This window comes from Channa argus, chromosome 1 (genome assembly GCF_033026475.1).
Source record: "Channa argus isolate prfri chromosome 1, Channa argus male v1.0, whole genome shotgun sequence".
NCBI classification, from domain to species: domain Eukaryota; kingdom Metazoa; phylum Chordata; class Actinopteri; order Anabantiformes; family Channidae; genus Channa; species Channa argus.
This window is the reverse complement of record NC_090197.1, coordinates 7,144,644-7,171,485: the sequence shown is the minus strand read 5'-3', so window position 1 is coordinate 7,171,485 and position 26,842 is coordinate 7,144,644. Positions and strand designations below refer to the sequence as shown.

Sequence of the window (26,842 nt, the reverse complement as noted above, 5' to 3'; positions counted from 1 at the left end):
AGCTTCTAGAGCTGCAATAACAGTAACATTAAAGTTACAGCGTGCAACATATTTTATTAATAGAAATATGCTAACAGAGGTACAGTGGAAGCTCTGGTGACACAGAATCATTGAACAGCACTTTCAATGGTGCAGAGATATTTGCTTCTAAAAGCATTATGAAGGAATGCTAACCAATTTTATCAAAACTCAGAAATGGACCACACACTTATGCACTCTGCTGTAACACGTCATTAATTTTTAAATCATATGTCAAAAATGTGTGTTTGTGCAAATAACTTTTCCCCCCTAAATCAAAATATTGTGGTTGAAAAAAGCATAACAAAACATATTTTTAAGAAGAAACTCCTTGTCACCATATTGAAAATGTAGAGGCTCATTCGGGATTAGGGTCAAAATCAGAACATTCCTTTTCTGTAGTGATGGATCAGCTCTGAGACGTCTTCCTTACAAACCTTTATCCAGCCATCTTTCTGCATGTGGTACACTAGAGAAACACACAGAAACACAGGGATGAGAATATCTAAATAAAAATGTTCAAACATTTTTACAAATGTATACATTCTAGGACTACACAACAGTTTGCTAAATTTTTAAAATTTAGATTAGTATCTGAAGTTCGGAGCGGGACCACACCTCAAACACACCCTATTCTCAATCTCGTAAATACTGTTGTTTCATTAGTGATGAAGTTGCTGAGAATTTTTGTACATACAACTTCAGATCACCTGTAACATGCTTAGCCCGATATACATCATCTAATCTACCAGCAATAACTATGTCAAATATCACCTCACCTATTTAAGCCAACTATCTGACCAGAGGCCTTGTCCTTCATGGTCATCATCTACACTATGAAATTCACACTTCATCGAATCTCTTCAACCGACATTGAAAACATCTAGAACATTCTTCCCATCCCCTCATCCCGTCAGTCACCTCAGTCTGCCCCAGGAGAAACCGCGGGGCCATGTCTTTGACAGGGGTAGCTAAAGATGTACTCCAGGACGAGCAACCATCTCAAGTTTCTCTCTGACTTTTCAGCGTCATTCTTAAAACAGTTGAGTGTCAGCATCCATGCAAGACAAAGTCAACCACGTTACACACCATATTCAGAGCTATTGGCTCAGTTTCCACGCACCAGCCTCATCTGGTTGCAACTTTCCTGTGTGCCATATTCGTCCCAGAAGACCTACAAACACAATGTGCCACAAAAAGGCCTGTAGTCACAGGCACTGCGTTGCCAAATTTGCATTATTTCTGAATCAGTCACTGAGATGTCAGGTTTGCATATTTCAAGTATACTATTTCTACCTCCACAAGGCACCAGGATGCTGCCTTTTTATATTCTTAGTCACCCTAACTACTTCTACCTCTCTCGTGCACAAGAATGCCAGGTTAGCATACCCCTAGTTCACCTTAACTATGACCTTCCGATGCACTGGGAAGCCAGTGTTGCATTGTTCTACACTTAACATTCACTTAAGCCTATAATTTTACTTTCTGATACCAAGTCTCCAGGCACTCATTCCATGCCGAATTTGCAATTCTTTTGACCAGTTTTTCAGTCCTACTTTGGTCACAAAGTTGTTCCATTACTAGCTCCAGGCTGTCCTCACTCTGTGTTTGGAGGTTTCTCCCAACCTTGGCTCAAAAGTCTTAAGAGTCCAAATATCTAACCCCTGGTCACTTTTTTGAGGGTGGTAGAGTTCAAAGCTGAGCTGAGTACAACAGTCATCCACCATAAAAGAATTCAGTCAAGCCACAGGAATTGTAGCTTTTTCATGCCCAAGATCTAGCATGCCATCTTTATTTTTCATCAACTTACTGAGGTGACTTCCTCATTCACCTATTATCTCAACCCCAACTGGTTAAGGCAGATGGCTGCCCACCCTAAGCCAGGTTCTGCCAGAGGTTTCTTCTGTTAAAGGACATTTTTATTCTCTATCATCGCCTTAGTGCTTGCTCAAAGGGAATTTGTTGGGTTTTCCCTAAATGTGTAAAGTTTTGTTGTAAAGTGATGACTTTGATGCGAACTGGTGTTATAAATGTAAAGCAAAATCAAATTATGCAGCTTTTACCTTAAAATGCTTAACTGCAGAATAACTTTTCAAAAGCTAATTACTTTTGCATGTGCAAGCCGTTGGCATTGTGCAAATGAATATGATTAGAGCTCACAACTGATATTATGGAAATTCGTAAACCTCACTTGGCCAAGACCATTTCAATTTCCACACTGTCTATGCCGATACAGCTTACATATCCTTATCAAGTCTTAAGCTGCTAGTCTTCAACACTACGAAAACCTAAGACCAATTTTGCCACATCTTTTTGACTGTCAGCTGTCAGTTTTCTCAAGAAGGCTTTTGGGGCTCTGCTATTACTACATGCACAGCATAGCCCCAAAAGCTTTCCCCAGGTCACAGATGTTCTGGAGGCTTCAGATTTTAATGTGTGGTCCTTGCTCCAGAGAATTGCTAATGTGATTATTGCACTAGATGTAAAGAGAGGGTAACTAAATTTATTACACTTCACCCTAAATTGTTTTTTTTTTTTGTTCTTTCGTCTTATCCCGTGAGTTCAGGGTTGAGGTTTTTTTTTACAGTTTTTATGCCAGATGCCCTTCCTGACGCAACTCTCTCCAGTTTCTATTGGTCTTGGACCAGCACTGCACAGCTGGGGAGGGGAATGAACTGTTAGGGGTTCACTGTACATTTCACCCCAAATGGGACATGAATATTTGTAATATCCTCTAGGAACCAAATTTCATGGTTGCTCATCTAATAGTTAAGGTTTTAATCAGGAACAAATAAGAAGTGACAACATTGAGTTTAGCTGAAATCCAAACCTTAAATAAAAACAAAAGATATAATGAAACAAAGTTTAAGGACATTCTCAGACTGTACTCACTGTTGACCACTCCACCAGAGTAGGCGTCTCTGTGTGTAGCGTGAGCGATGCCTCGACGCCCCAGTTCATACGCCTCCTCTACTGTCATGTCTTCTCTGTATCCACTGTCCACCACTCCGTAGGCGTAACTGTTCCCACAGCCGGTAGAGAACATACGACCAGGGAGACGTGTCCCATTATCATCCACATAGTACAGACCAGGACCCTGGAGAATAGTAACATATGATTAGAAGAAGTACATAAAGCAAAATTCCAGTGGCAGAGAACAAATCAGAATCATATGGTAATTTTTATATGCTATGTTGATATGTAGTGGTTTTGTGTATTTCTAGATGTAATATATGTAACTTTTCTTTGGTCTGTAACCTTTTCCTTAATTATTTTGTAGATTAGCTGCAGTACAAATGTTTGCTATGTGAACTCATTATTATCTTAAATTGATAAACATAGAGTTTCTATGTTACCTATGAGTAGTGTGTATTTTAATAGATGTTACAAAGATAAAGGCCATGTCAACAGGAAAAGTAGCTACTTCCTAGTTAATGTAATTATTAATAAGCATATATAATGCTAATGCACCTATATACTGTATTATATCTATTCACAAATGTGAAAACCTCAGCCCCACCATCACACACCATCACCCCCACAGTTTACCTGTTTGTCCCATCCACAGATCATACTTCCTACAGACAGACCCATGCCTCTGTAACCCAGCATCATGTTACACAGCAGTTTGGAGGCAGCAGCCACAGAGATCCTCTCATTGTTCCTCAGCCTGTACAGTCTGGAAGAAAATGGTTGAAAATGGTGAAAAGTTATCAAGCAATTCATATTAAAAATCTGCTGACTAATCAGTCAGTTTGGCCTGAGCCTGTGAACAGTGGAAAAAAAAACAATTTATAAATCTCATCATGGGTTTGTCAGGCCACAGACATGACAGATTTAATTTAATTTGGATTAAAATATTTAATGTATCTTTTTATTTAAAATAAATCCATTAAAAGACAAAACCCTGCCAATCTGCCGGTGGCATTTTGGTCAGAGACAACATGGCTGCAGAGAATATATACAGCCCCAAAATAACCTTATCCTGTACATGGTTCAAGAGGTGGACACGGTAATTGTTATGTTGTTAATGTAACTTTGCATTCACAATTTTCAGCATTTTACCATCATCACATTCCTGCTATGTTAGGGTGGTTGTGCCTCTGTACTACTGGAAACTAGCTGGATAGATTTTAAATATAAACAAGATGTATATTATATTTATATATATATTATATATGTCCTTATGTGTCATTATTACTTTGGACCAGAGTATCTACAATAGTGATTTGCTGATCCTTTCAGTAGATGATGGTGGAAGATAATGTGATGACAGTACAACAATATTCAAAACACTGCACAAAGAGTGTAGCCAACATAGTGACTAACAAACAGATAATAAACACACTCCACACACTGAGGTCAAAGAGTCAAACATAACAAACCTGCATTCTTTAGCCAGGAGTCTCTCCCAGTACTGACAGTCTGCTGCACTGCCTGACATGGTGCCCAGCAGGTAGGGGTTGATCTCTATCACCTTGTTGACATCATTGGAAGCTGCAGAGCCAAGACACATTCAGAGAAAGCAGACATTTAGTGACCAGATCATAGGATGGGTGCAGCATGGTGGTGGAGTGCGTAAATAACTGTGGAGTCTGCACGTTCTCACATACTGTAGTTCTCACTCATACATTATCTGTAACCACTTATTCTGTTCAGCCCTTGTTTGTTACAGTATTTGTATTTTTTGATCATGGTCCCAAACCTTTGAACTCAACAACTTAACATGTCTTTAAGATTTCTTATTCCTTGAGCTGATGAGGAGGTGTTTCAAGATATAATTTATGCTCATGAACTTTTGTGTTTGTAGGTGCTCAGTTGGTGGAGTGACCACCTACCAACCATATTGTCAGAGGTTTGTGCCCTGCTCTTATCAATCACATGTCGAAGTGTCTCTGGGCAAGACATTGAACCCCCAACAGGGGTTTCTACCCAAGCACAGTAGAAATGGGGGAGGGTTGCATCCAGCATAAAAACTGTGCCAAATCAACATACGGACTAATAATCCACTGTGGCGACCCTGAACTCACAGGATAAGCCAAAAGGACAAAAAAAGAAAACTTTGAAAGAAGATTTACCTAAGTAGCGTCCAGCTGAGGCTCTGGAGTCCACAGCCACAATGACTCCATGTCTGAACTTGAAGGCCAGGGTGGTCGTACCGTGGTTCATCTCAATACACACACCTCCATCATGGTTACAGGACTGGAGAAACCCGGACGGCTGGAATCAAACCAAAAAAAAGAAAACTCAGTGAACCGCAAGACGTGTAATGTGTGTGTGAGAACATGAGAGAGAAATATCTATCATAACTTAAAATTATCACAATAACCACTGATATAACATTTCATACAAAGCAAACACACCTCAGACGCGTAAAAACGGAACCACACAGCGTCTGACGCGTCATGCTTCATGCAGGTTTACTGGATTCAATGATGTTAATATTCAGTGAATTCCAACCAAATCTCGGTGAAATAATACTCACGTCCACTCCTACAGGAACAGCAAATTCCTGAGTTTTGCTCCCAAAATTGTAGTGGTTGGTTCTGTCGACGAGATGCGTCTGTCGAGTTGGAAGAATCTGCTCCCGGAGCTCGGAATAAGACTTGAAACCACTTACGTCGAAAAGAGCCATTGTATATTAAAGTGGATAAACTAATTTCTGATTATATTTTTAATTGCAGGTTATAAGTTTTTTCTAAATGAGGAAAGCGACCGACAGAAACAAGGATAATTTCCTTGTACGTGACAAAGAAGTCGAAAGTGAAAGGATAAAAAAAAAACTTTATCTCTGAAGGTGTGTAAATTTAGTCAACAACACAAACAATTATTAATAAATAAAAATAATTATAGTGAACCACTCTTGACTGATTTTAATCAAAGGTTCATTGTTTAAATAAAAAGCTTAGCTTACATTAAATAAATGGCTCGGAATTGCACAAACCAATAGGAGAGCACTGTGTTGGCTCATCATCAGTCTCTATGCGGAACTGCAGTATTCAGGGTTTTGAAACAATAATACATTTGAGTATTCAATTATTATAAGAATGCTGTATTAAAAATACAATAATGTTCATGTCATGTTTTATGACAGAACTTAGCATTGCATGCTTAGTAGACTCTTCTTTTTATAGTCCTGATATAACTAAAAGGCTGTCCCTTAAAATATTACAAAACATTCACTAAAAATGAATAAAACAAACCTTTATAAAATTACCAAATTACCCAACATGAAACAAATAACCCAGAAGTATCAAACTTAATAATTTTTTATTATTATACTATTAAAACAAACATTTTACAATCTGGTAGCAGTAGAAACCATGAGGACAATATAAGTCTGAGATGTTTTGTTCCTTTCTTTATTTGATAAAACCTGGTGAACAACATTGTAATGAAATTAGAGATGTAACACCTAAACCTGTGGTGTTTATGTGTCAAGGTTCAGGCTGTGTCCATCTGCTGCACCGTCTCCGTTACAACCTCCAGCTTTAAGGGGACGACTTTCTCTGTCAGAACCGGTGTCGTGCCTGGACGATATCTGTATTTCATTTTCCTAAAAAGGGATATAGTGTGTTAAACTTTGTTGTTTTACAGAATAAATCTTATCATCTTGATATCTGTAAAGTGCCTGCACAAAATAAATGTGACAAGTTGGATTTTCCTTTGGGTCCCTGAACGACAGTGTCCTACACTAACATGTCACATAAAATGTTAATGCATCATTGTCAGATCCACAGAAAAAGACTAAAGATATTCACTACTGACTCAAAAGTAAATGTGTATACACAATAACATAACTACACTGTATCTTTTTTTAAACTCTCTGCCTCTAAGAATCTGCCCAAAGAGCACATGTTGAATAAAGTCACACTCCTACCTGTTGTCTTTAAACTCTGACTCCTGGTACGGTCTCATGTAGTCCACTCCTTGTCTGGTGATGACACAGATGTCAATGTTGCTGCCTGAGCCGAGGTCACACATGATTCCTGCACGGATGGCAACGCGCACCAGCTCCTTCGCCTCCTCCATCTGAGAGGAATCAGGGAGAAGATGGAAGGAGGAGCAAACAGACAAGTGTTCATCAGTTTTAAAGAACAACTGCAGCAAAACATTTTCATTCTATTTGATGAAAGACACAGTTCAATAAAGATAAGAATTGTTTTTCACAACATTTTCCATAATCTAGACACTTTCCCATAATTAAGTGATGTGATTTTGTTGATTTTGTTCAAATTATCAGTCACAAAATATCATAACAGTTGTCCAGATGACATACCTCCAGGTCAGGTCTGAATCCATCCTCTAAAATCCCGAGAGCAGCCAAATCACCAGATCCTGAATGAGCACAAAATAAAGTCAAAATAAAGACTGGACATATTCCTAGAGAAAATACACCAACAGAACATTTTTGATATAATCAATATATACCATAAACGCTTGTATTTGCTGTTATGAATACATTCACTTCCATAACCAGCACAAGTGGACACAGTGACACAAACTTCAGGAATTAAGAATACAAGAAAAAATAGCCACACTAACAATGTTACATACCCATTGTAAGATATGGCACCTCATTTACACTTCCATATGGTCCCACTGAGTACAGGTGGTTCCCAGTACAATCTACTCCTCCCAGTATGAGGTTGGCACCAATTTGACCGTGATACCTGAGGAATGGAGAAATCAAGACATGGAAGTCTGATTATCACCACAGGTTTTTAATAAACTATGAGTTTAACTCCAGCTTTAATATATAATCTTAACTAACAGGTAACTCATTCCCACGAGTCTGAAAACGGAGAAGTGTGTGTGCAACACAAACCTGTACAACATATCCTGCAGTATGTTGACGGCCATGATGACACGCGGGTTCCTCCCACTGTTCAGGGAGAAGATGGTGAGGTTGGAAGAGAGGACATCAGTGGTCTTTTCTGTGTCTGCTGCTGTTCCTGCTCCACAGCAACTAGAGAAAGAGAGAGAGAGGAATAAGAGGCAGATTAGATACAGACTAAAAACAAAAAGGCCAAATGGAAAAAGTAGAGAAAGATCAAAAAGTTGAGCTACTGCCTCCTTTTTGAGTTATCACTTTGAATCCATCAATCACTAGGGAAATCACAATCACAGGAAAAGAGTTTATGCTAATTACAACTCAACACTGAACATCACAAAATGAAAATAGGGACTATCTGCAGGTAGATTTCTTCTCTCTTGGTTTCAGTCTAACTCTCACAACACTTACTATATATTTGGAGCAATGTAATGGATCTTGGCGCACATCTTGTCGGCCACCACTTCACTGGAGGTAGCTCTTGTGTCCGCTCCCAGCACCACTCCATCCTGCACCAACACAGCTAAATTAGGTTACTACTAAACAAGTTTATGACTGAGAACATAGTGCCTGACATGCAGAACAATAACAGATCTATAGAAAAGTAGTTTAATTCTCATAGAAATAAAACCCAGTGGTGCCTTTGTGCTAAGATCTGAGATGGTGCAGCAGTGGATGACTACGAATAAAAAGGGCAGATAACTGTATGGCACTGCATCAATGAAAGACATGTGTGAGCAATTTCATTAAATGTTTAAGTCCATTTACTTCACCTTGATTGTCTCCTGGATTAGATGTTTTGCAATTATAACACATTTGTGAGGTCTTGAAATCAGTGCCATTGGACACCTGTGTTCACATCTACTGCACCATTTTAGTAACTGACCAAAGAAAACATAAAGGCACCACAAAGACAAATCAAAGAAAATACAGTAAAGTTTTTTTTATCAGTTCATATTTTATTAGTGCAGTTTCACAGCTTTACACTCACCTTGAACACAACTCCTGCTATGGTGGTGCCTGTTTTCATTGGTTTAGGAGCCTCTCCTCCTTTAAAGAGACCATTTAATGCAGCATTCCTGGAGAAAGGAAGAGAAAAGAGGGGTTATGAGGGGAGGAAAGTTATTGAGAAGAAGTGATGAATGTATAATATTGCAAAAATAAATAGATCGTGAACACATCATCACTACAACGTTTCACTGACTGAACTGATAAACATGTAGGAAAAAGTTACTTTCACTTTTGATCTGAAAACTCGGTTTAACCGACAGTTTTACTTTAATTTGACATATTGATAAAGTCTGCTGCTCAGAAGTAATACAATCAATATCATACCTCGCTACGTTGTCGAAGTTGAACCCTGCTGCAGGAATATCGAGGACATTTGCTAGCGCCATAGTGGATCAGTCTGCCGCTCCGCTGCGCGTCTCAGTGCGCCTGAGCGTCACCTCTCCTTCCTCTCTTTCGATTTGGGACTGAAAATGGAGAAACACTGCACGGACTCGCGAGTCAAAGGGGTCAGCACAGGGGTGAGTACATCCAGATAACTAATATCTTGGTCTACTAGAGCACCAGCAAATCCTATTGAATCCTAAATCGCCCCATGCTCGATTTTGCGGAAGAACAGGTGATGCTGTACCTGAGTCGTAACGTAAAGTGAAGTGAAGTTACATTGAAGTTTTATTAGCAGTAAATGTTTGTATGTTAGGTCTGAAAGTTGCGCCTTGAATTTCGCTAAGAAAATCGACTGGCTACACTTTCATAATCTTCACTGAAAAACCACCCCTTCACCGAACTACAAGTCCCAGAATTCATAGCCTTCCCCAGTCTGTTTGAATGGATAACATTGATACAGCTATGAAAAACAAGGATGTCTGTGGTGCTGTATAACCCTGTGTTTCTTCTGGCTATAAAATCCTAATTCCCCCCCCCCCCCCCCTTTTTTTTTCCTAGACCACCATCATTGCTGCCATTTTTGATGGAGGAGTTGTGATTGGTTCAGATTCCAGAGCTTCAATTGGAGGGTGAGGATGAGACAAAACACTGCTCTTTGTGTTAAAGGACTCATTGTTTAAATTACTGATACAGATTAAAAAAAGACTCTGCACATTATTTGAAGGATGGTAGCTATTTTAAAACATATTTTATTAGTATATTGCTTTTTATAAGCAAATAAAAACAACTTTCTACTAAAAGCATTCCAGAACACATCCTGCAATTTTACATATTCCAAAATCAGTGAGTTTCTGTATTTCTGTCATGAGCATCTAATAATGATTAACAACCTTTATGCTACAACAGCAATTTACATTAACATCAGAACTTCATCGGTTGATTGTATTTAAACTTTATATCATATATACTTACAGTTAAAATAGTCAAAGGTATCGACACATGCTCCTGAATCGAATGAGAAACTGTGCTTTAGGATTGTTTTTAATGCAAACTTAAGAACAATTCCAAAACCTGCTTTTTTGGTGCTAATGTGCCTTCATCTCTCTTTCTTCAGGGAATATGTTTCATCTAAGACCATCAACAAGGTGATTCAGGTTCATGACCGGATATTCTGCTGCATGGCCGGTTCACTGGCAGACGCTCAGGCTGTCACCAAGGCTGCAAAGTTTCACCTCTCCTTCCATAGGTACTGAATACCCATGATTATGATCAGCTACTTTAATAACACTTAATGTGTTGGGCAGGGGTCAACATATAAAACTGTCATGCTGGTTTTGATCAACAGACAGTTCTTCAATGCCTGCTATGAAGGCCTGAAAAGCCACAGACCAGTAACAGCGACCAACTGAACCCTGTCCACCAGTGATCTGTGCATATTAGTTTGAACACAGAGAAAAAATACCTGATATTTTCTCTCCAGCCACATTTTATTTTCATGTTAATTTTCCTCTAAACTTTACAGATGCCAAGTCAACCACCTCCTTCTTTAAAAATTACATATAGATAACATTTAGCTTGTACAAACATTAATGTTTAATAATTCAATGCCATTTCAGGGCAGTGCACACTTCACCCTAAACCTAAAGCTCACCATCAGCCTGTACAAATGTTCCTCATCATCAGATTTTATAAAAAATATCAAGGAGTGTATAAAATTAAGTTAAAGTAAGATCATCAATATTACAAAAGTGCAAAGCTTTGCACTCCCCTTGATAAATTAATTAAGAAATAACTTTAGTTTCTGTTAAACAGCATTTGTACTAACTAAATGTGAATTAAATATTATGTTGATGAAAACAATTCTTTGTTTTGCTCTTGTTGTCATGTCAAAATAAGTGGATGCACCCAACTGTAACTAATACACAGCCTATATGCGTTAGACACTCATTAAGTAAACACACATAACATTTCTTCTTCATCTGTAAAAACTTATTTGAGGGGATTTAGACTATGTTCTACTAAAACAGCACCAACTTTAAAATGTGATCCTCCCTGATATTTCTTGATCTTTACAGTGTCCAGATGGAGTCGCCTCCTCTGGTAATAGCAGCAGCATCGGTGCTAAAGGAGCTGTGCTACAACAACAAAGACGAGCTGCAGGCTGGCTTCCTCACAGCAGGCTGGGACAACAAGAAAGGACCTCAGGTAGAGAGTGACAAAACATCACGGAGGATGATGGAGTGTAGTACATGAACCTTGCTGCATGTAGCTCTAATACATGATCTCCATCTTTCTCCAGGTGTATGTTGTGTCTCTAGGTGGGATGTTAGTGAGTCAGCCTGTTACCATCGGTGGCTCAGGCAGCACCTTCATCTACGGCTACGTTGATGCTAAATACAAACCCAACATGAGCAGAGAGGAATGTCAACAGTTTGCCACTAACGGTACTTTTGAATTACTTTATTAAATACTGATAAGTTGGTAAAGAGGTGACTCAAAATATGTAAATATGTCAGATTTAACCATAGTACAAAATTTCATTTGCAGTCCTTAAGCAGGCTGATGTTAAAAATAAAAGCAGCAACATTATATCCACACAAAAACATATAACAAAAGTAAAATTAAATCACAAAATAAAAACACAATTAGATGTTTTAATAGTGACTATAGTTTTGCATGTCAGCCTGTCAGTGCCTTTATTTCTCCTGCTTTTTGTTCTTGCTTTTCTTCTTCCCTTTCTTCCTCTCTTCTTCACAGCTCTTGCTTTAGCGATGGGCAGAGACAACGTGAGCGGAGGTGTGGTTCACCTGGTGGTGATCACAGAGAAAGGAGCAGAGCATGTGGTTGTTCCTGGTAACAAGTTGCCCAAGTTCCATGATGAGTGACGTCGTCAAACCACTAATCTTTTTTTTTTTATTCGTAGGCTAGAAGTTAATCACAATTTACTCTAAGGACTGTGTAACAAACACACACTCCTCTGAAAAACCAGAAATCTGAAAAACGACATGAAATCTATGATTGATGTATGAAAAAAGGGAAAACAGTTAAGTCTGTTATGGTTAGTTTAACAGGTTAGTTTAAATATAATTCAATGAGTTTTAGAACATTTCCACTCAGATTTCAGGTTTTCTTCCTGTGTCTTGTTGTTTTTATGTAAAAGAAATAAAACAAATAAAAATGCATATTTTCCAACATTGCTTTGTCCATTGACTCGGTTATTTTAGGTCTGTGATACAGCAAAGTAAAATATGTTTATACTGTGTTCATAAACATTCTCAATATAAGAGTTTTAAGTTTCTGAAAAAAATTCCAGTAAAAAACTGTACACATTGTTTTCTCATAATTTGGTACCTGGAGGACTAATCCAAATTTGTTTAGAAGTGAAAGAAACCATCACAGGAGAAACTTGAGGGTTCAGTTTTGCTCTAGGACATTTTAACTTGTGAACTGGTGGAGCAGCGGTCTGAACCGCTGACCCTGCATTTAATGGACAACCTGCGGTACCTCCTAACCCACAGCCACCAAGACTTTTTCTGACTTTCTGTGACCCAATCACCAGACAATGGGCCAAACTGCACTGAAAGTGCGTAACACTGCCCAGTTATTTGAAACAAGCTCTGGCTGGTTCACAGCTCACAGCTAGGGGAGGGACATGTGAACTTTCAATTTCGATTTATTTCAGGAAAACATGTCTGCCCCATGTTAGAGGGCAGAATTCCATTTTGTGAAGCCAAAAAAAGTCAGTAATACAGCTTCTTAGCTGTAAAGAAAAAAAAAAAAATAAAAGTCGTCCTGCTCGACTGAGGGTTTCGCCAGGCGGAGGCTTTACTTCCCTGTCAGACGGATACGGTCGGTTTTGGCCTGAGTTGTGTCTCTGCAGTGCATCAACATGCTGGAAGAAACGGGACCAGAATGGTTGTCAGAAGAGGTGAAAACCGGAGTAAGTGAAACGTTTAATGTCTTTGTGAGATTTGCTCGTGAGTTATGTGCGCACCGGTGCGCACGTCTGCTTCCGAGCCGCATGCGGAATTTACAATGTCTGCAATGTAATAGTGATTTTGATTTCCCCTTTGTTTGTAGACAACCATTATTGCCATAGAGTTTGATGGAGGGGTCGTTCTGGGGTCTGATTCCCGAGTGTCTGCGGGGTAAGTGTATGCGTAATGCGCATGCGTGTGTCCACACCTGCATAGGAGACTGCAAACTGCTATTGTTTAACTAAAATGAGGCTAATTTGGTCATATGTCGGTAAGTGCATTGTAACTGTGAATTAACAGGGCTGAACAGCATTGCATTCACATAAACCTATAATTACCTAATCATTTGGTGCTGTGCATCAATCTATGCATTAAAAGATCATGAGTCATGCATTGATAAAATGCACTTGTGCCCCCGCCTCACCAACACCTTGAGAAAGGCTGCTCAGTGTCAACAGACCAGACTCTGGTTGTACAGGGCAGCTTCAATGTGTGAGTCTGTTAATTGTTATCAGGCTGTTCCTGCAAAACCGATGCAGCCTCTCAGTGAAACCATTACCTAAAATAAAGATTAAAAAAAAGTTATTTGTAAATTTTATATGCTAAGAGCAAGTAAAACCCTGTCTTCAGTAGTAATGCTTATATAGATTTCCAAACATTCTGCTATACATTTCTTTCTTCTTCACCTCATATTCCCACACACTATTCCTCTTCCATCCAGAGCAACAGTGGTGAACAGGGTGATGAACAAACTGTCTCCTCTTCACGATAAGATCTACTGTGCTCTGTCAGGATCTGCAGCAGACGCTCAGACCATCGCTGAGATCGTCAACTACCAGCTGGATGTGCACAGGTACTTTCACTGAGTATCACATAAATGGTCAGGTTGTATGCAGCTAATAAGCAAATGCAGCTTTAATAGGAGTATAAATATTATATATATATATATATATATATATATATATATATATATATATATATATATATATATATATATATATATATATATATATATATATATATATATATATATATATATATAGACACACTGAACTTAAGCCAATAATTCAACACTGATCATTTTTGAGGCTGTGTTTATTGTGGTGCCACTAAACTGCAGTGATTATGCAAGTGAATCAGTGCTTATTTCATAGTGATCATGTTTATTTACAAAGAGCATTGTTTTTATCATTATTCATATTTTGACTTTTTTTTTTTATTATTGATTCCCTGGTTTGAATGGACCTAAACAGTGTCAGGGGCATAATCTCATGTCTTCTTCTGTCAGCATGGAGATAGGAGAGGATCCTCAGGTTCGCTCAGCTGCTACTCTGGTGAGAAACATCTCGTACAAGTACAAGGAGGAGCTGTCAGCTCATCTTATCGTGGCCGGCTGGGACAGAAAAGACAAAGGACAGGTCAGTAAACACATCTGGCTTTTTGCTGCAGGATGACCGAGTAAGAAATCTCATGTAAAACATTCAGTGTTATAGAAGTCTGCACTGAATGACTTATCTATCGATGTTCTATCTATTTCCTTTTGACCTGTCCCAGGTGTTTGCAACCCTGAACGGTCTCCTGACCAGGCAGCCGTTTGCAGTCGGTGGCTCTGGCAGCTCATACATTTATGGGTTTGTTGATGCTGAGTATCGCAGAGGCATGAAAAAGGAAGAGTGTCAGCAGTTTGTGGTCAATGGTAAGATTTTTTACAGAATTTTTTTAAACCGGACAGTGAAAAGAACAACCTGATTTTTACCAGCGCTGTCTCCTAAAAATCATGTTCCTATGCAACTAAACCGCAGACGTTATTTTTTTTCAGAGAATGTAATCAGTGAAGAATTATGTTTCAGTGAGTAAATGAACAAAGCTCTACATTTATTAAATATAAGTGAGTTGCAAAGGAGGTGGTTTAGTTTGTATGTAGTTAAGCTTATAAAGGAAAAGCATATAGATGTTGGTTTGATTAGAAAAAGGTTGTAGTTTTGTTTAAAGCATAAAGAGAATGAAATGTGACAATGTTTTCACCTGGTGTTAACTACAGGCGGAGACAGAACGTTACCCTGTGTTCTCCACCACATGTTTTTTAAGAAAGAGTTGTGTTAACTGTTAACATATTCTCATTAAGTTAATAGAAAACATAATCTGATTGCAGTGTAGTTGTATAGAAATTCAGTTTTTAGGAGAAGAGATTGTGTTATTGCTTTGCGCACTGACTGCTTACGTGTTTTATTAAATATTTTACTTCCTAAAGTCTAAATCATGTAGCTCAGTTTCATGTGACTTATTCTCTTTCTCTTTCTTTTAGCTCTCTCACTGGCGATGAACCGTGACGGCTCCAGTGGTGGCGTGGCCTATATCGTCGCCATCGATGAACACAGCACAGAGGAGAAAGTCATTCTAGGAAATGACTTACCCACCTTTTTTGATCAGTGATCAATATGTATTTTTTAAGCTTTACAAACACCAAGCCAACTGTGCAGGTGCAAATGTTCAGCTGTCAACTAACAACTAACCTTATTTTGAAGTGAAAATACAGGACAAGCATTGCTAATAAAAAGAAAGTTCCTTACACCTTTCTCCTGAAGCTATTTTTTGGGTGATATCAAGCAGCCTGTATGTTAGTGTGAGCTGGTCACACACCAGATGATCACACAGATACAGTTGGTCATATTTGTTGCTAAAATATGACCCTTGTTGATTTACTTGCCAAGAGATTTATACCAACACTGTGGTTGTTTTTGAGTCCCTGCATGTAACTCAACAACATTTTATCACATGGGAGTGATCGTGAATATTTGTTAACGCTAATCCTGACTGTTTCTAAAAGACACCCGCTCATCCGAGGCCACCCCACTTAATGTGCTTCAAGCCACCTGTTTCATTTGCTCTGAGTTGCAGAATAAATAAAAATAACTTTTAACATCATATTTTCAGTAGTTACAGTATGTGTGTGAGATATTCAGCCTCACAAACACCAGAAAGTGAAAGTCAAAACATGTTGCAAGCACACACACACAGATCATGCCACCTTTTATGCAATTAGCATTAGTGTGTTATAAAGACCAGATAGAGGCGTCTGGTTGATGGTTTAAATGCTTTTATGATAATTGTGTGAAATTGAAAATGAAATAAATGTGTTGACTTCTCTTTCTTACAATAAATCATCATTTTATTAGCTCTTAGCTTTAGCTTTATTAGTGTAGACACTGGATATTGAACTTTAGTTGTAATGTTTTTATCTACAGGGAGATGATGAACATAATGATGATATTTGTGAACAGTCCTCGCATCCAAAAGCATAAAATCCTGCCTGTTCCTAAATGTTTGGTTATTTGCTTTGCAGTTTGGGTTTCAGGGAACCCCCCATTCTGCCAGAAAATGAAACTGAAAGTGAATAACAACTAAAACACTGAAGCAGCCGCAGAGCAGGTCATAGGAGGACGACTGTAAGCGAAAATGGCAGGCAACACAGAGACTATGCACAAAGTCGTTGCTTTAGTTTTAGCAGTGTGCGTCGACCTGTCGTTGTTTTACGCATCGGGACTCGCAGTGACTCACAGCGTCTTTGGACATTTTACGCGTCTTTGGGTTTCTGCGGGTCTCCGGTTCTTGGCACTAACTGCGGTATCTCTCGTCACTCTTGGAGAATTCAAACCATTGCTACTTCGATTTATAACGGCGTACTGTCTGCTGCCCGCGCTGTTTGAGACCGGGACTAATGTGTTTTACCATGAGGAGACCCAGTGTGGTCAACTGGCGGATCTGCGCTGCTGGCTCATCTGCGCCGGAGCGTCGCTGGCTGCTGCTCTGTTTTGGGAGATCGTCATCCCCGACACGGATAAACCTGCAGGCGGTAAAGAGCAAAAGCAGAAAGACCTCTTCATAAGAGTCCTGCGCCTGTTCAAACCCGACTACCTCCTGCTGCTTGCCGGGCTTTTGTTTTTGACGCTAGCTGTTGTCTGTAAGTATAAGAGCCCACAGTTGGTGGGCACTTGCTCTACATCTTGAGCTACTGCTGCCCGCTAAGGTCCTTCTAAGATACCCCTAACTACACCAAACATAAAGTTTCCTCATTGCGTTTGCTCTACTGTGGGGCCACGTTAGATGACCTCAGTTGATATCCCTTACATTGTGTTGTTTAATGTCAATTACCCACAAGGTCAGTGTTCCACTCCTGGCTCCCCCTGGATACTTGTTGAAGTATCCTTGGCCAAGACACAGGACTCCTGAATTAATAGGCAGCCACTGAATCTGCAAACGTCTCCATTAACTTTGTGTGAATGATGGTCACCTCGGGGCTTACTTTAGCCACATTGAATGTATCAGGTGCCTTTGATATAATTTTGTTTTTTATGTTTTTGTTTTTGCCCCTCAGACAGCCTGAGTCTTTCTTTGCTGAATATGATTATAGTACTATGAACTATGGATATATATACTATGAATATTATAACATTGATTTTAGGAATTAAAATTGGATTTTAATTATTAGCACCATATGGTTTTTGTTTTATTTAGCTCCTGTGTTGTTTTAACCTTGTGAAAGTTGTTACTCTGAACTGCATTAATGATGATGATGGATGATTTTGTTTATCTATTTATAATTGTGTGATTGACCTGTGTATGTCTTCTCAGGTGAGATGTTCATCCCATTCTACACTGGGAGAGTCATTGACATCTTGGGTGGTCAGTACCAGCAGAATGAATTCCTGACTGCAGTCCTCTTCATGGGCCTGTACTCTGTGGGAAGGTAAGAGAAATCGTTTTCTCTTTACATTCATACAACAGCATATGTGTCCTCTGGTGAGATCTTACTGACTCCATTTTTGTTTGACTTCCCAGTTCTGCAAGTGCAGGCTGCAGAGGGGGTGTCTTACTTTGGGCCATTAGTTCCTTCATATGGAGAATTAAGGGCAACCTGTTTGAGAATTTGACCAAACAGGAAATTGGATTCTTTGAGACCACAAAGACAGGTGAGTCTCATGCTGAACAATTTTTATTTCACATGAAGAACAAAAAAGTCCAATTAAGACCAGACAGTACATCTAGAGACAGGGCGAAGCAGAGTAAGAATAAGATAGCATGGGTCCAGAAAGGAAAGGTAGAGGTGGCAAAAAAAAAAAAATACAAGACAGCCCAAGAAAGCCGGTAATATGTATTTATTTTCTGTGTAGGTGAAATCACATTCAGGCTGTCCAGAGACACAAACCTCACAGCAAGAACGGTGTGTCTGAATGTCAATGTGCTGCTGAGGACATTCATCAAGACGCTGGGTATGATCTCCCTGATGATGAGTCTCTCCTGGAAGCTCACGTTCCTCGTTCTGATGGAGACACCGATCACTGGCCTCATTCAGAAGATTTATGACACACACCACCAGGTAAAAACAGATTTATACCAGCTGTAAAATAGACGTGGAGACTCATCTTTATATATTCTAATAACCAAGAGCATATTCTTAAACATTTTTGCTGATCAAATAATCTGAGGTTCAAATTTCCCCTGCATAATTTCAAAAGTTGAAAACAAATATATTCGGTCTCTAATTCAAAACAAAAAACAAAAAACACACACTCTTGTCAAGTTTAACTGAATTGTTTTTAATTCCTTCCTTAGAGGTTGACACTGGCAATGCAGGATTCTATGGCCTTGGCAAACGAAGCAGCAGGTGAGGTACTATCTGGGATTCGTGTTGTAAGGAGTTTTAAAACAGAAAAACATGAGACCAATCGCTATGACAACCGCTTGATGGACATTCATAACCTCAAGACACGCCGGGCCACTGTCAGGGCTATTTACCTGCTCGCACGGAAGGTAAGACATTTTGGAATTTTATGTGACTTTGTTATCTTTGGAGATAATTTCTTCTGTCAACGTATTTTACAGGTGTTGTCGTGTGTTTATAGTTGGCAGGTGTGGCCATGAAGGTCTTTATGTTGTACTATGGCAGGCTGTTCATCCAGAGGGGACAGATGACCACGGGCAACCTGGTTTCCTTCATCCTCTACCAGTCAAATCTTGGACTCAACATTAGGGTATCACCAGTTAAAATAGTTTTGCAGTATATTACCTGTATTTCATGCTGCTCTCTGAGATGACATCAGTCATAACTGTTTAAGCAGCCAACAACAACAGCTATATAGTCAAGAACAGGCAGAGCATCCATCTTGTATACTGTTAACCATTCAGCCAGGTGGTATCTGTGTTGTAGCTTATCAGTGAATGCTGTATGTCATATGCTTACACAAAGAAGACAAAAAGAAACAATGCTTGACATGACTACAGAAATTAGAGGACAAGTCTGGGCAGTACAACAGCATGTGTTAAAAACCTTAAAGGTTATTGTGGCTCAAAGCAAAGCTGTGAAAAGATCAGTCATACATTGGGACAAAAAAATTACTCTTATTAATAAAAAAAAAATTCTCCTCCCTATCTGGGTCTCACATCTTTTGTTAGTGGAACAATTAATTCCTAAATACGTCACTTCTTATGTCACAATGCCATCTCCCTGACCTTGTACTGCATTTGAAAGTCTCTTTATTTAAAAAAAAATTGTAATTGCAAATGTAGTAAGTCTACTAACCTACTTTATGACTGTCAACCTTCAGACTCTCACCTACATCTTTGGTGACATGCTGAACTCAGTGGGAGCCGCTGGGAAAGTGTTTGAGTACCTTGACCGAAAACCTGAGGTCAGCACAGAAGGAAAACTCAAACCTAATCAGCTGACAGGACACATCAATTTCTGCTGTCTTAAATTCGCCTACCCTGCAAACACCAACAAAACAGTACTGCAGGTGAGATGCAAGGATTTAAAGTTTGACGCTTAATGGACATAATATTGACGATTTTATGAATGAAGACTGGCTGTAGCGTGTGTCTACTAGATTTCACAAATTACAGTTATATTATAATATTACAACTGCAATGTTCCAGGACTTTTCTTTGGAGCTGAAACCAGGTGAGATGACGGCACTGGTGGGTCCATCTGGTGAAGGAAAAAGCACCTGTGTGAGTCTGCTGGAGAGATTCTACGAGCCACAGGAAGGACAGATCCTGTTGGACAAAGAACCACTGAAATCCTATGACCATCATTTCCTCCATAAGAAGGTGATTCATTGTTATTGCTCTTTCTGGTTATGGGCTGCATTATTTGTTGTGAAAAAACATCTATATTCCACAATTCTATGTGAGGAAATCTATTGTCAGTAAAGCGGAGAGACTTTTAGACCGTTTAGATCAGAACTCAGTTCGATGATTTTATAATTTTAAGGAAAATAGTGCTGACATTAAGATAATTAGTAGATACATTAGACTTTTGATTATGTAAGAAAATGTTTAAGGAAATTATAACATTCATGAGCTATGTTTACTAGGTTGCAGTGGTGAGCCAGGACCCTGTGCTCTTCTCTGGCACTATTAGAGACAACATTGCCTACGGGCTTCCTGACTGTACATTGGAAAAGATCCAGGATGCAGCGCGCAAAGCCAACGCCCATGACTTTATCGTGCAGCTGCACAAAGGCTACGACACAGGTAAATGTGTGTATTTTCAGAAACCTGCTTTATATGTCAAAGGGAAGTTGAAAAAATTATGTTTGGAGAGCAAAACTGATATTAAATTAATTAGTGTGTTATTTACTTATTATAAAAATTATTAATTTATGTACTTGTTATTTGTTCATAATGAAGGCTAAATAAATACATTTTAACAAAAACATATTTGGAGTATTTTTCACATTGAACATCTGATTTTAAATGCTTTTCTACCAACTTCTCAGAGGTGGGTGAGGGTGGTGGCCAGTTATCCAAGAGTGAGAAGCAGCGAATCGCTATCGCTCGAGCTCTGGTCCGGCAGCCACAGGTCCTGATTCTGGATGAAATAACCAGCTCACTGGATGTTGAGAGTGAAAATAAGGTACGTTACAACAACAGTATAACACTGCCCAGCCAGGTGTCGTAACATGCCATCAGTTTAGTAGTGAGAAATGTGCAGGTGTGAAGACACTCAGTCACTAGTTACAGTCTGTGGTGGCCCCAGTGTTATTACTTAATACAATGATAATGCCAATATTTGTCAGATAAAGAGGAAGTTGCAAAAGTATAAAAAATTACCTAAATATAACCAAGCAATTGAAGTGCATCACTGGTTTATTTCTATCATAATAATCAATATCTGACATGACACAAATCAAATAAAAACAGATAAATCTACAACAAAAACACATCTTCTGCCCAGATGTGTCCCTAAATGTGTCCACTCAGTTCTAAACCATATTTTTATCAATGTTTATCTGCATACAGAATATTTGTACTCACAGAAAAAATAATTATTAATTTTCAGTAAGCATTCAGTGTTAGTGCCTAGGTTTTTCATTTATTCTTGTTTAAACTCTCACTAATACTTTCTAATAAAAAATAAATAAATCCCACTTTGGAGTGGTCTTATTCCTTCTTTTCATCTCGGGTTCTATACCAGAGTCACGGGAGCTTGAGGGTCCTGCCCAGTATCTTAATTGTTCCTAGTACTAAACTCTTCTGCACAGAAATCTCAGATGTTGTTCCTGGACTCTGCTGGAGCCACTCTCCCAGTTTGGGGATCACAGCCCTCAGTGTTCCTATCACCATGGGGACCTTTCACCTTCTTTCAGCCCATTGTATTTCTTAAGCTTCTCATGTTCCTTCTTCTGGGTTTTGCTAATTGGCATTGCTACATCTATCAATAGGGCATTGTTCTTCTCTTTGTCCACCACTACTGTCTGGTTTGTTGTCGGTAACCAGTTTGTCGGTCTGTATCTGGAAGTCTCACAGGATCTTAGCTCTGTCATTCTCAATCACCTTCGGAGGTGTACCCCATTTTGACTATGGCTGTACTTGGCACAGATATTTCAGTATATTATGGTCTGCATTGTCTGAATTGTCTCAGGAGCATCTTTGCAGAGCCTGGTATAGGAGACCCCAGCCTCTATTGATCTTGTACTTAGAGCCTGCTCCTGTGCTGCGAGGATAAGTGCCTTCGTGCTGTCTTTAGGTCCAGCTTTGTCCAGCCACTGGTAGAATTTTTTAATATCAGGTCTTCTATATGACATACATACCATGCAGAGGTTTTCCTTTCCATGATGGCTCCTGCTCTTCCTTCTCTTGCTCCTCTGGATTCTGCTGCCTAAAGTATTAACAAAGCAGGTCGTCACATGGGGCCATCTTCCTTGGATTTTGGTTGTTTCATCCTGGATACTGGCTCTGAGCTCACTAATCCTTTGCGTCCTTCCTTCCACTTAGTGTACAATCTCAGAATGCTGGACTTCGGGTGAAACCCTCCTGTTATAATACAAGGCTTCCTTATCTTGATGTCCCTGGTCTCTATATCCTCTTTTGGCCAGCTTGTTATGACAGCAGTATACCTGATGACCGACAGAGCATAGGCGTTAATGGCCTAATCAGTGGACTTCTCAGGATTTGCCTTACTATCTGTCGGTTCCCATTTGCCTCTGGGATCCCAAGGTACTTGTAGCTGTCCTCAACCTCTGCTATTTTGGCTTCTGGTAGTACAATATTTTCTTGGCAGTCTCCAAGGCCAGCCCTTTCTCATTACTTATGAGCCAGAAGTACCGCTCTGTCCAGTCCTTTTGAGTTATATGCTGAAACTTAAGGTACCCGTGTTGAGACACTTGTCGTGTCGAACGTGTCGCCAAGGCCTCGGGTATGTACAATTTGTTGTACTTCTTAGATTTCCCTTTCTTCATGATGGTTTTCTGCAATTTCCCATAGTTGGCCTATGGCCTAGAAGCTCCTTCTCCGTGGAGTATACTGCTCCTTATGGCTTAAGCTGAACTTATAACCAAATCTTTCAAGGATCAGGGTTGGCGTGGTGTATATCAGCTTGTTGGTCTCAGTGATGGTCGTAGTAAATGGTCTGCAGTAGGGATTGTTCATAATGCTGCTTTCACAACTTCTAGTAGACTTTCAAAAGGCTCTTTGTGTGTGTCTTCCAACAACCCTTTATCTCTGCTTCCAGATACCTGGTCAAAATAATTGTAAATATTATCATGTAAAGTAATAAATAAATAATAAATATCTCTGTCCTTTACAGGTGCAGCAGGCCCTGGCTAATTGCCCCAACCAGACCCTTCTGGTGATCGCTCACAAGCTCAAGACCATTGAGAAAGCAGATCAGATTGCTTTGATCAGTGATGGCCAAGTTAAAGAGCGAGGGACTCACCAGGAACTGATGGACATGAAGGGGAGCTACTACAAACTGAGAGAGAAGCTTTTTACAGATGATGCTGTAGCTTAATATGTGGTTGAGAGATATTTTTCTGTACAACTTATATGTGTTTGACAGCAGCTAAACTTATGAAATGTGTCAGAACAGGCTGGAGTTTTTGTAAATATTGTAAAATAATGTTTTGTTTAAATATCAAAAATTAAACAATTTGGCTTTAGAGTGTATGATTTCTTTATTGAAATATGTTCTTGTCTATGTCATGTCTATTGTTATTTATTTTGCAAATGGTAAAAATGGAATTAGGCATTGTAAATTCATCAAAATAAACATGAGTGAAATATCTATTTGATTCATTTTTTTATTAAAGAGATTTGAGAGATTAGAGTAAATGTTACAAAACTGTTTATCCACGTTTATTTATTATCAGAGAGACAAAAGTTGGTTCGTGAATAAGACCCAAATAATAGACCGATCAACAGTATCAGATATGGTCAATCATAGTCAATTACCTCGCCTGTACTTTCACTTTTACTTGAGTGGTGAGTACTTCTGCCACCTCTGACTATATCTGTTGGAATAGAGCCAATTTTAACCATTTTACTTATAGTCAAGTAATCTAGGGGTCAACAAACAAATTCTGAGATGATTAACGAAAAGTAAAAATAAGGTTCTGCTGCACAAATGTACATTAATGTTTTAGACTTTAACTAATCTTGTTTTTTTTCCGTAAATTTCTTTATTTCCAATTTACAGATATCTCTGACAGTCGGCCCCAAACAGATTAAGCATTTGTGCACCCACTTTCAAAAATGGTGTAAATAAATGATTTAACTCATGTTAGACATGTTTTGATTTTATGTAAGTTGTCAATTTTAAAATCTTTACTTAAAATGTAACTTGTAGGTAAAACTGCAAATTAAGTGTAGTAACCAGTGAACTGAACAGACAAATTTAGTGTAAAAGGTACAATATTCTTTCTTAAATATGTAGAAATATAATAAGTAGCATTAAATAGAATTAATCAGTTAATATAAGAACATGTATTTGAGTAAATGTACTGTTCTGTTATATTCCATCACTTTCACTAAACGTGAAACACCAACACGCAGTGAGTAAAGCCGTTGTTGGTTCGATCCCCGGCTAAAAAAAACAGGAACACTACCTAAATTAGAAAATGTGTAAACATTTTTTTAGAAAAGGTAAAATTAAACTACTTAAGTATTACTCGTGGTAATTATGAATGAGGTATACGTTGTTAAATTGTCTGAGGCTTCTGTGTTTATAGAGTCACATAAGTGTTTCTTGTTTGTGTTTCAGTTTTTGTATTTCTCTTCTGAAGCCACCTGAGAGCATTTTTTGATAGGGTGCATCAGGCAGTGGGAGTTGGCTTTTATTGTTTCAGTCTGACCTGGGAAGTCCCAGACTACAAACACTGAGTAAGCAACTGCTTGGTGAGGGTTTTTTGTCAAATTGCCTGGTGACATGTCAGAAACGAAAGGTGCCATGAGGTGATAAGCATAATTGTGCACACACTCCCTCTATCGACAATGCTCAGGCTCTGTTTAGGTAAAATCTGCCGCCATTTTGTTGAGACTCGTACGTCGGTAAAATGGTGACTGATGTCACGTGACTCGACAGGTGCTGCATTTGTTTCACCTGGATTTATATGACGGCAAAACTTTTTTAAAACAAAGTATCCTGACAAGATTGAACAGATTATTCTCATTAAAATTATGAAAAGGAACTGCTTTAAATGTGCACAGTAATATGAGTTGTCAAATCATGTGATACAGAACTGCAGGAGGGAGCAGGAACATTTACAGTTTGGCATTCGTGCTTTTTCAACACATTTAAAGTCACATGTCTTTACACATCTTTCTTTTTCTACGGTATATTCTGTTTACTGCTCACTGAAACCTTTTTTCTAACTCATAAATTTTGTGGTGCTCCAGCTGAAAACCAAACTATTTTGCTGTTAAGTTCCTGACAGTGTTGATACACAGGGGTTCACACCAGGACACTGACTCATCAGGAAACTTGGCTGCTGCCCATCAGTAATGTGCTGCCTCCGGGATACAAAGGTACAAGGCCACAAAGTCGCCGCCATCTTAGGTTGAGAGAATCAAACCAGTTGAGACACAAAATGTCCGACAGCATGCACAAAAAGTTAGATAATGCGTGGTATAAAGGTATATATATGATGATATGAGGGTCTTCGTTGGAACTATGATAGGTATGATTGAAAAGAGCAGTGTGCATCCCGATGGCCCCTAAATGCATGTTGTTACGTTACATATCTGTGTGTGCGTCTTTGGATGTGTGTGCCGGGTTTTGCCTAACCAGTTCTGCCTCGTGCCATTGCACCACACCACCGAGCTGGAAAACCCCCTTCTTTCTTTCTTTCTTTCACTTTCTCTTTTGACTGTGTCGTCCATTTAGCAGCAGCATTTGCCAGCCAAACCATAGCCAACCCCACGGTCTGCTGACAGAAAACATGCTCAGTTCAACAATCTTTACATTTTTAGGTGTGGAGCTTGTGTTGACATTTTCTAAATGTTTTCACAGTGACATATTTTATGTAATAATACATCTCCCACACAGTCAGATGACCAAAGGTTATGTGGCAAAAAGCTGGACTGTATTTCTGTTTTTCTGTGGGGTCTACAGTTTGACAGAGCAGCTATTATTAGTCACATTGGAGTTTGGGACCCTTTACCAAGTAATGGCTGTTGATGCTGACACTTATCTGTGTTTTGTGGGTGCAGCTTATATTGATGTTTTCCAGCAGTTGTGACTATGATATAGTTGATATTTCATAGTATTAAAAAAGTTAAGTAAAAAAAAGTAAAAACTGGACTCCATGTTTCCCCAGAGCAACAGTTTGGCTTTGGAGGTCATCACCAAAAACAAAAATAATCAATCTTATATCAATTTAGTTACAGTTTCCTCCCACCAGGCCTTAAAAACACCTCAAACCAGGTTTTCTCAGTGCTAAAAGACCCGCTAACATGCATCGTTTTAATTCAGGTCTACTCTCCAACAAAACCTTCAGCATCGCTCATGTGCAACAGAATCAAATCTTACTTTTAAAATTCTGTTCACTTTAAATGATCTTTTATTCGACAGAGAACAGTGCACATTACCCAAAACTGCTTCAGGAAATTTAGTCCCCGAATATTTTTTACAATGTTGCACCTAAAAAACACAACCTAAAAAACTAAAGGTCAGATTTTACATCATATAAGACACTATTGGACTACAGAGTAATAAAAAGCGTCACACTGTAAACATCATAAAACACAAGACGAGAACACAGACAGTAAACAGATTGGCATGATAACAATATGGTCACAGTTAAGACACGAGGACAGGCTGGCAAAAACAAGACCACACAGA

General features: G+C 39.0%; 5 protein-coding genes across 5 annotated transcripts; 3 read left to right on the top strand and 2 right to left on the bottom strand.

The window, feature by feature from the left end:
* Nucleotides 1–195: 195 nt before the first annotated feature.
* On the bottom strand, nucleotides 196–5,793 carry psmb8a (proteasome 20S subunit beta 8A). The gene is made up of 6 exons (XM_067479094.1): nucleotides 5,504–5,793; nucleotides 5,097–5,238; nucleotides 4,404–4,515; nucleotides 3,568–3,697; nucleotides 2,911–3,115; nucleotides 196–487 (listed from the first exon to the last, which is right to left on the bottom strand). The coding sequence occupies exons 1-6, from the start codon at nucleotides 5,651–5,653 to the stop codon at nucleotides 399–401; spliced, it is 828 nt and encodes a 275-aa protein (XP_067335195.1). The 5' UTR covers nucleotides 5,654–5,793; the 3' UTR covers nucleotides 196–398.
* A 478-nt stretch (nucleotides 5,794–6,271) lies between these two features.
* Nucleotides 6,272–9,327, bottom strand: psmb13a (proteasome 20S subunit beta 13a). Its single transcript, XM_067479079.1, has 8 exons — nucleotides 9,188–9,327; nucleotides 8,844–8,931; nucleotides 8,264–8,361; nucleotides 7,847–7,987; nucleotides 7,576–7,691; nucleotides 7,298–7,356; nucleotides 6,899–7,050; nucleotides 6,272–6,574 (listed from the first exon to the last, which is right to left on the bottom strand). The coding sequence occupies exons 1-8, from the start codon at nucleotides 9,247–9,249 to the stop codon at nucleotides 6,463–6,465; spliced, it is 828 nt and encodes a 275-aa protein (XP_067335180.1). The 5' UTR covers nucleotides 9,250–9,327; the 3' UTR covers nucleotides 6,272–6,462.
* Nucleotides 9,248–12,441, top strand: psmb12 (proteasome 20S subunit beta 12). The gene is made up of 6 exons (XM_067479106.1): nucleotides 9,248–9,381; nucleotides 9,806–9,876; nucleotides 10,362–10,493; nucleotides 11,323–11,452; nucleotides 11,547–11,691; nucleotides 12,005–12,441. Exons 1-6 carry the CDS (start codon nucleotides 9,334–9,336, stop codon nucleotides 12,130–12,132), a joined length of 654 nt encoding a protein of 217 aa, XP_067335207.1. The 5' UTR covers nucleotides 9,248–9,333; the 3' UTR covers nucleotides 12,133–12,441.
* A 440-nt stretch (nucleotides 12,442–12,881) lies between these two features.
* psmb9a (proteasome 20S subunit beta 9a) lies at nucleotides 12,882–16,149 on the top strand. Its single transcript, XM_067479119.1, has 6 exons — nucleotides 12,882–13,187; nucleotides 13,328–13,395; nucleotides 13,946–14,077; nucleotides 14,513–14,642; nucleotides 14,779–14,920; nucleotides 15,530–16,149. Exons 1-6 carry the CDS (start codon nucleotides 13,137–13,139, stop codon nucleotides 15,655–15,657), a joined length of 651 nt encoding a protein of 216 aa, XP_067335220.1. The 5' UTR covers nucleotides 12,882–13,136; the 3' UTR covers nucleotides 15,658–16,149.
* Nucleotides 16,150–16,626: 477 nt separating this feature from the next.
* Nucleotides 16,627–23,788, top strand: tap2a (transporter associated with antigen processing, subunit type a). Its single transcript, XM_067479066.1, has 11 exons — nucleotides 16,627–17,185; nucleotides 17,857–17,971; nucleotides 18,064–18,194; nucleotides 18,396–18,601; nucleotides 18,838–19,035; nucleotides 19,128–19,256; nucleotides 19,830–20,018; nucleotides 20,158–20,331; nucleotides 20,598–20,757; nucleotides 21,003–21,139; nucleotides 23,312–23,788. Exons 1-11 carry the CDS (start codon nucleotides 16,681–16,683, stop codon nucleotides 23,513–23,515), a joined length of 2,148 nt encoding a protein of 715 aa, XP_067335167.1. The 5' UTR covers nucleotides 16,627–16,680; the 3' UTR covers nucleotides 23,516–23,788.
* The last annotated feature ends 3,054 nt before the right edge of the window (nucleotides 23,789–26,842 follow it).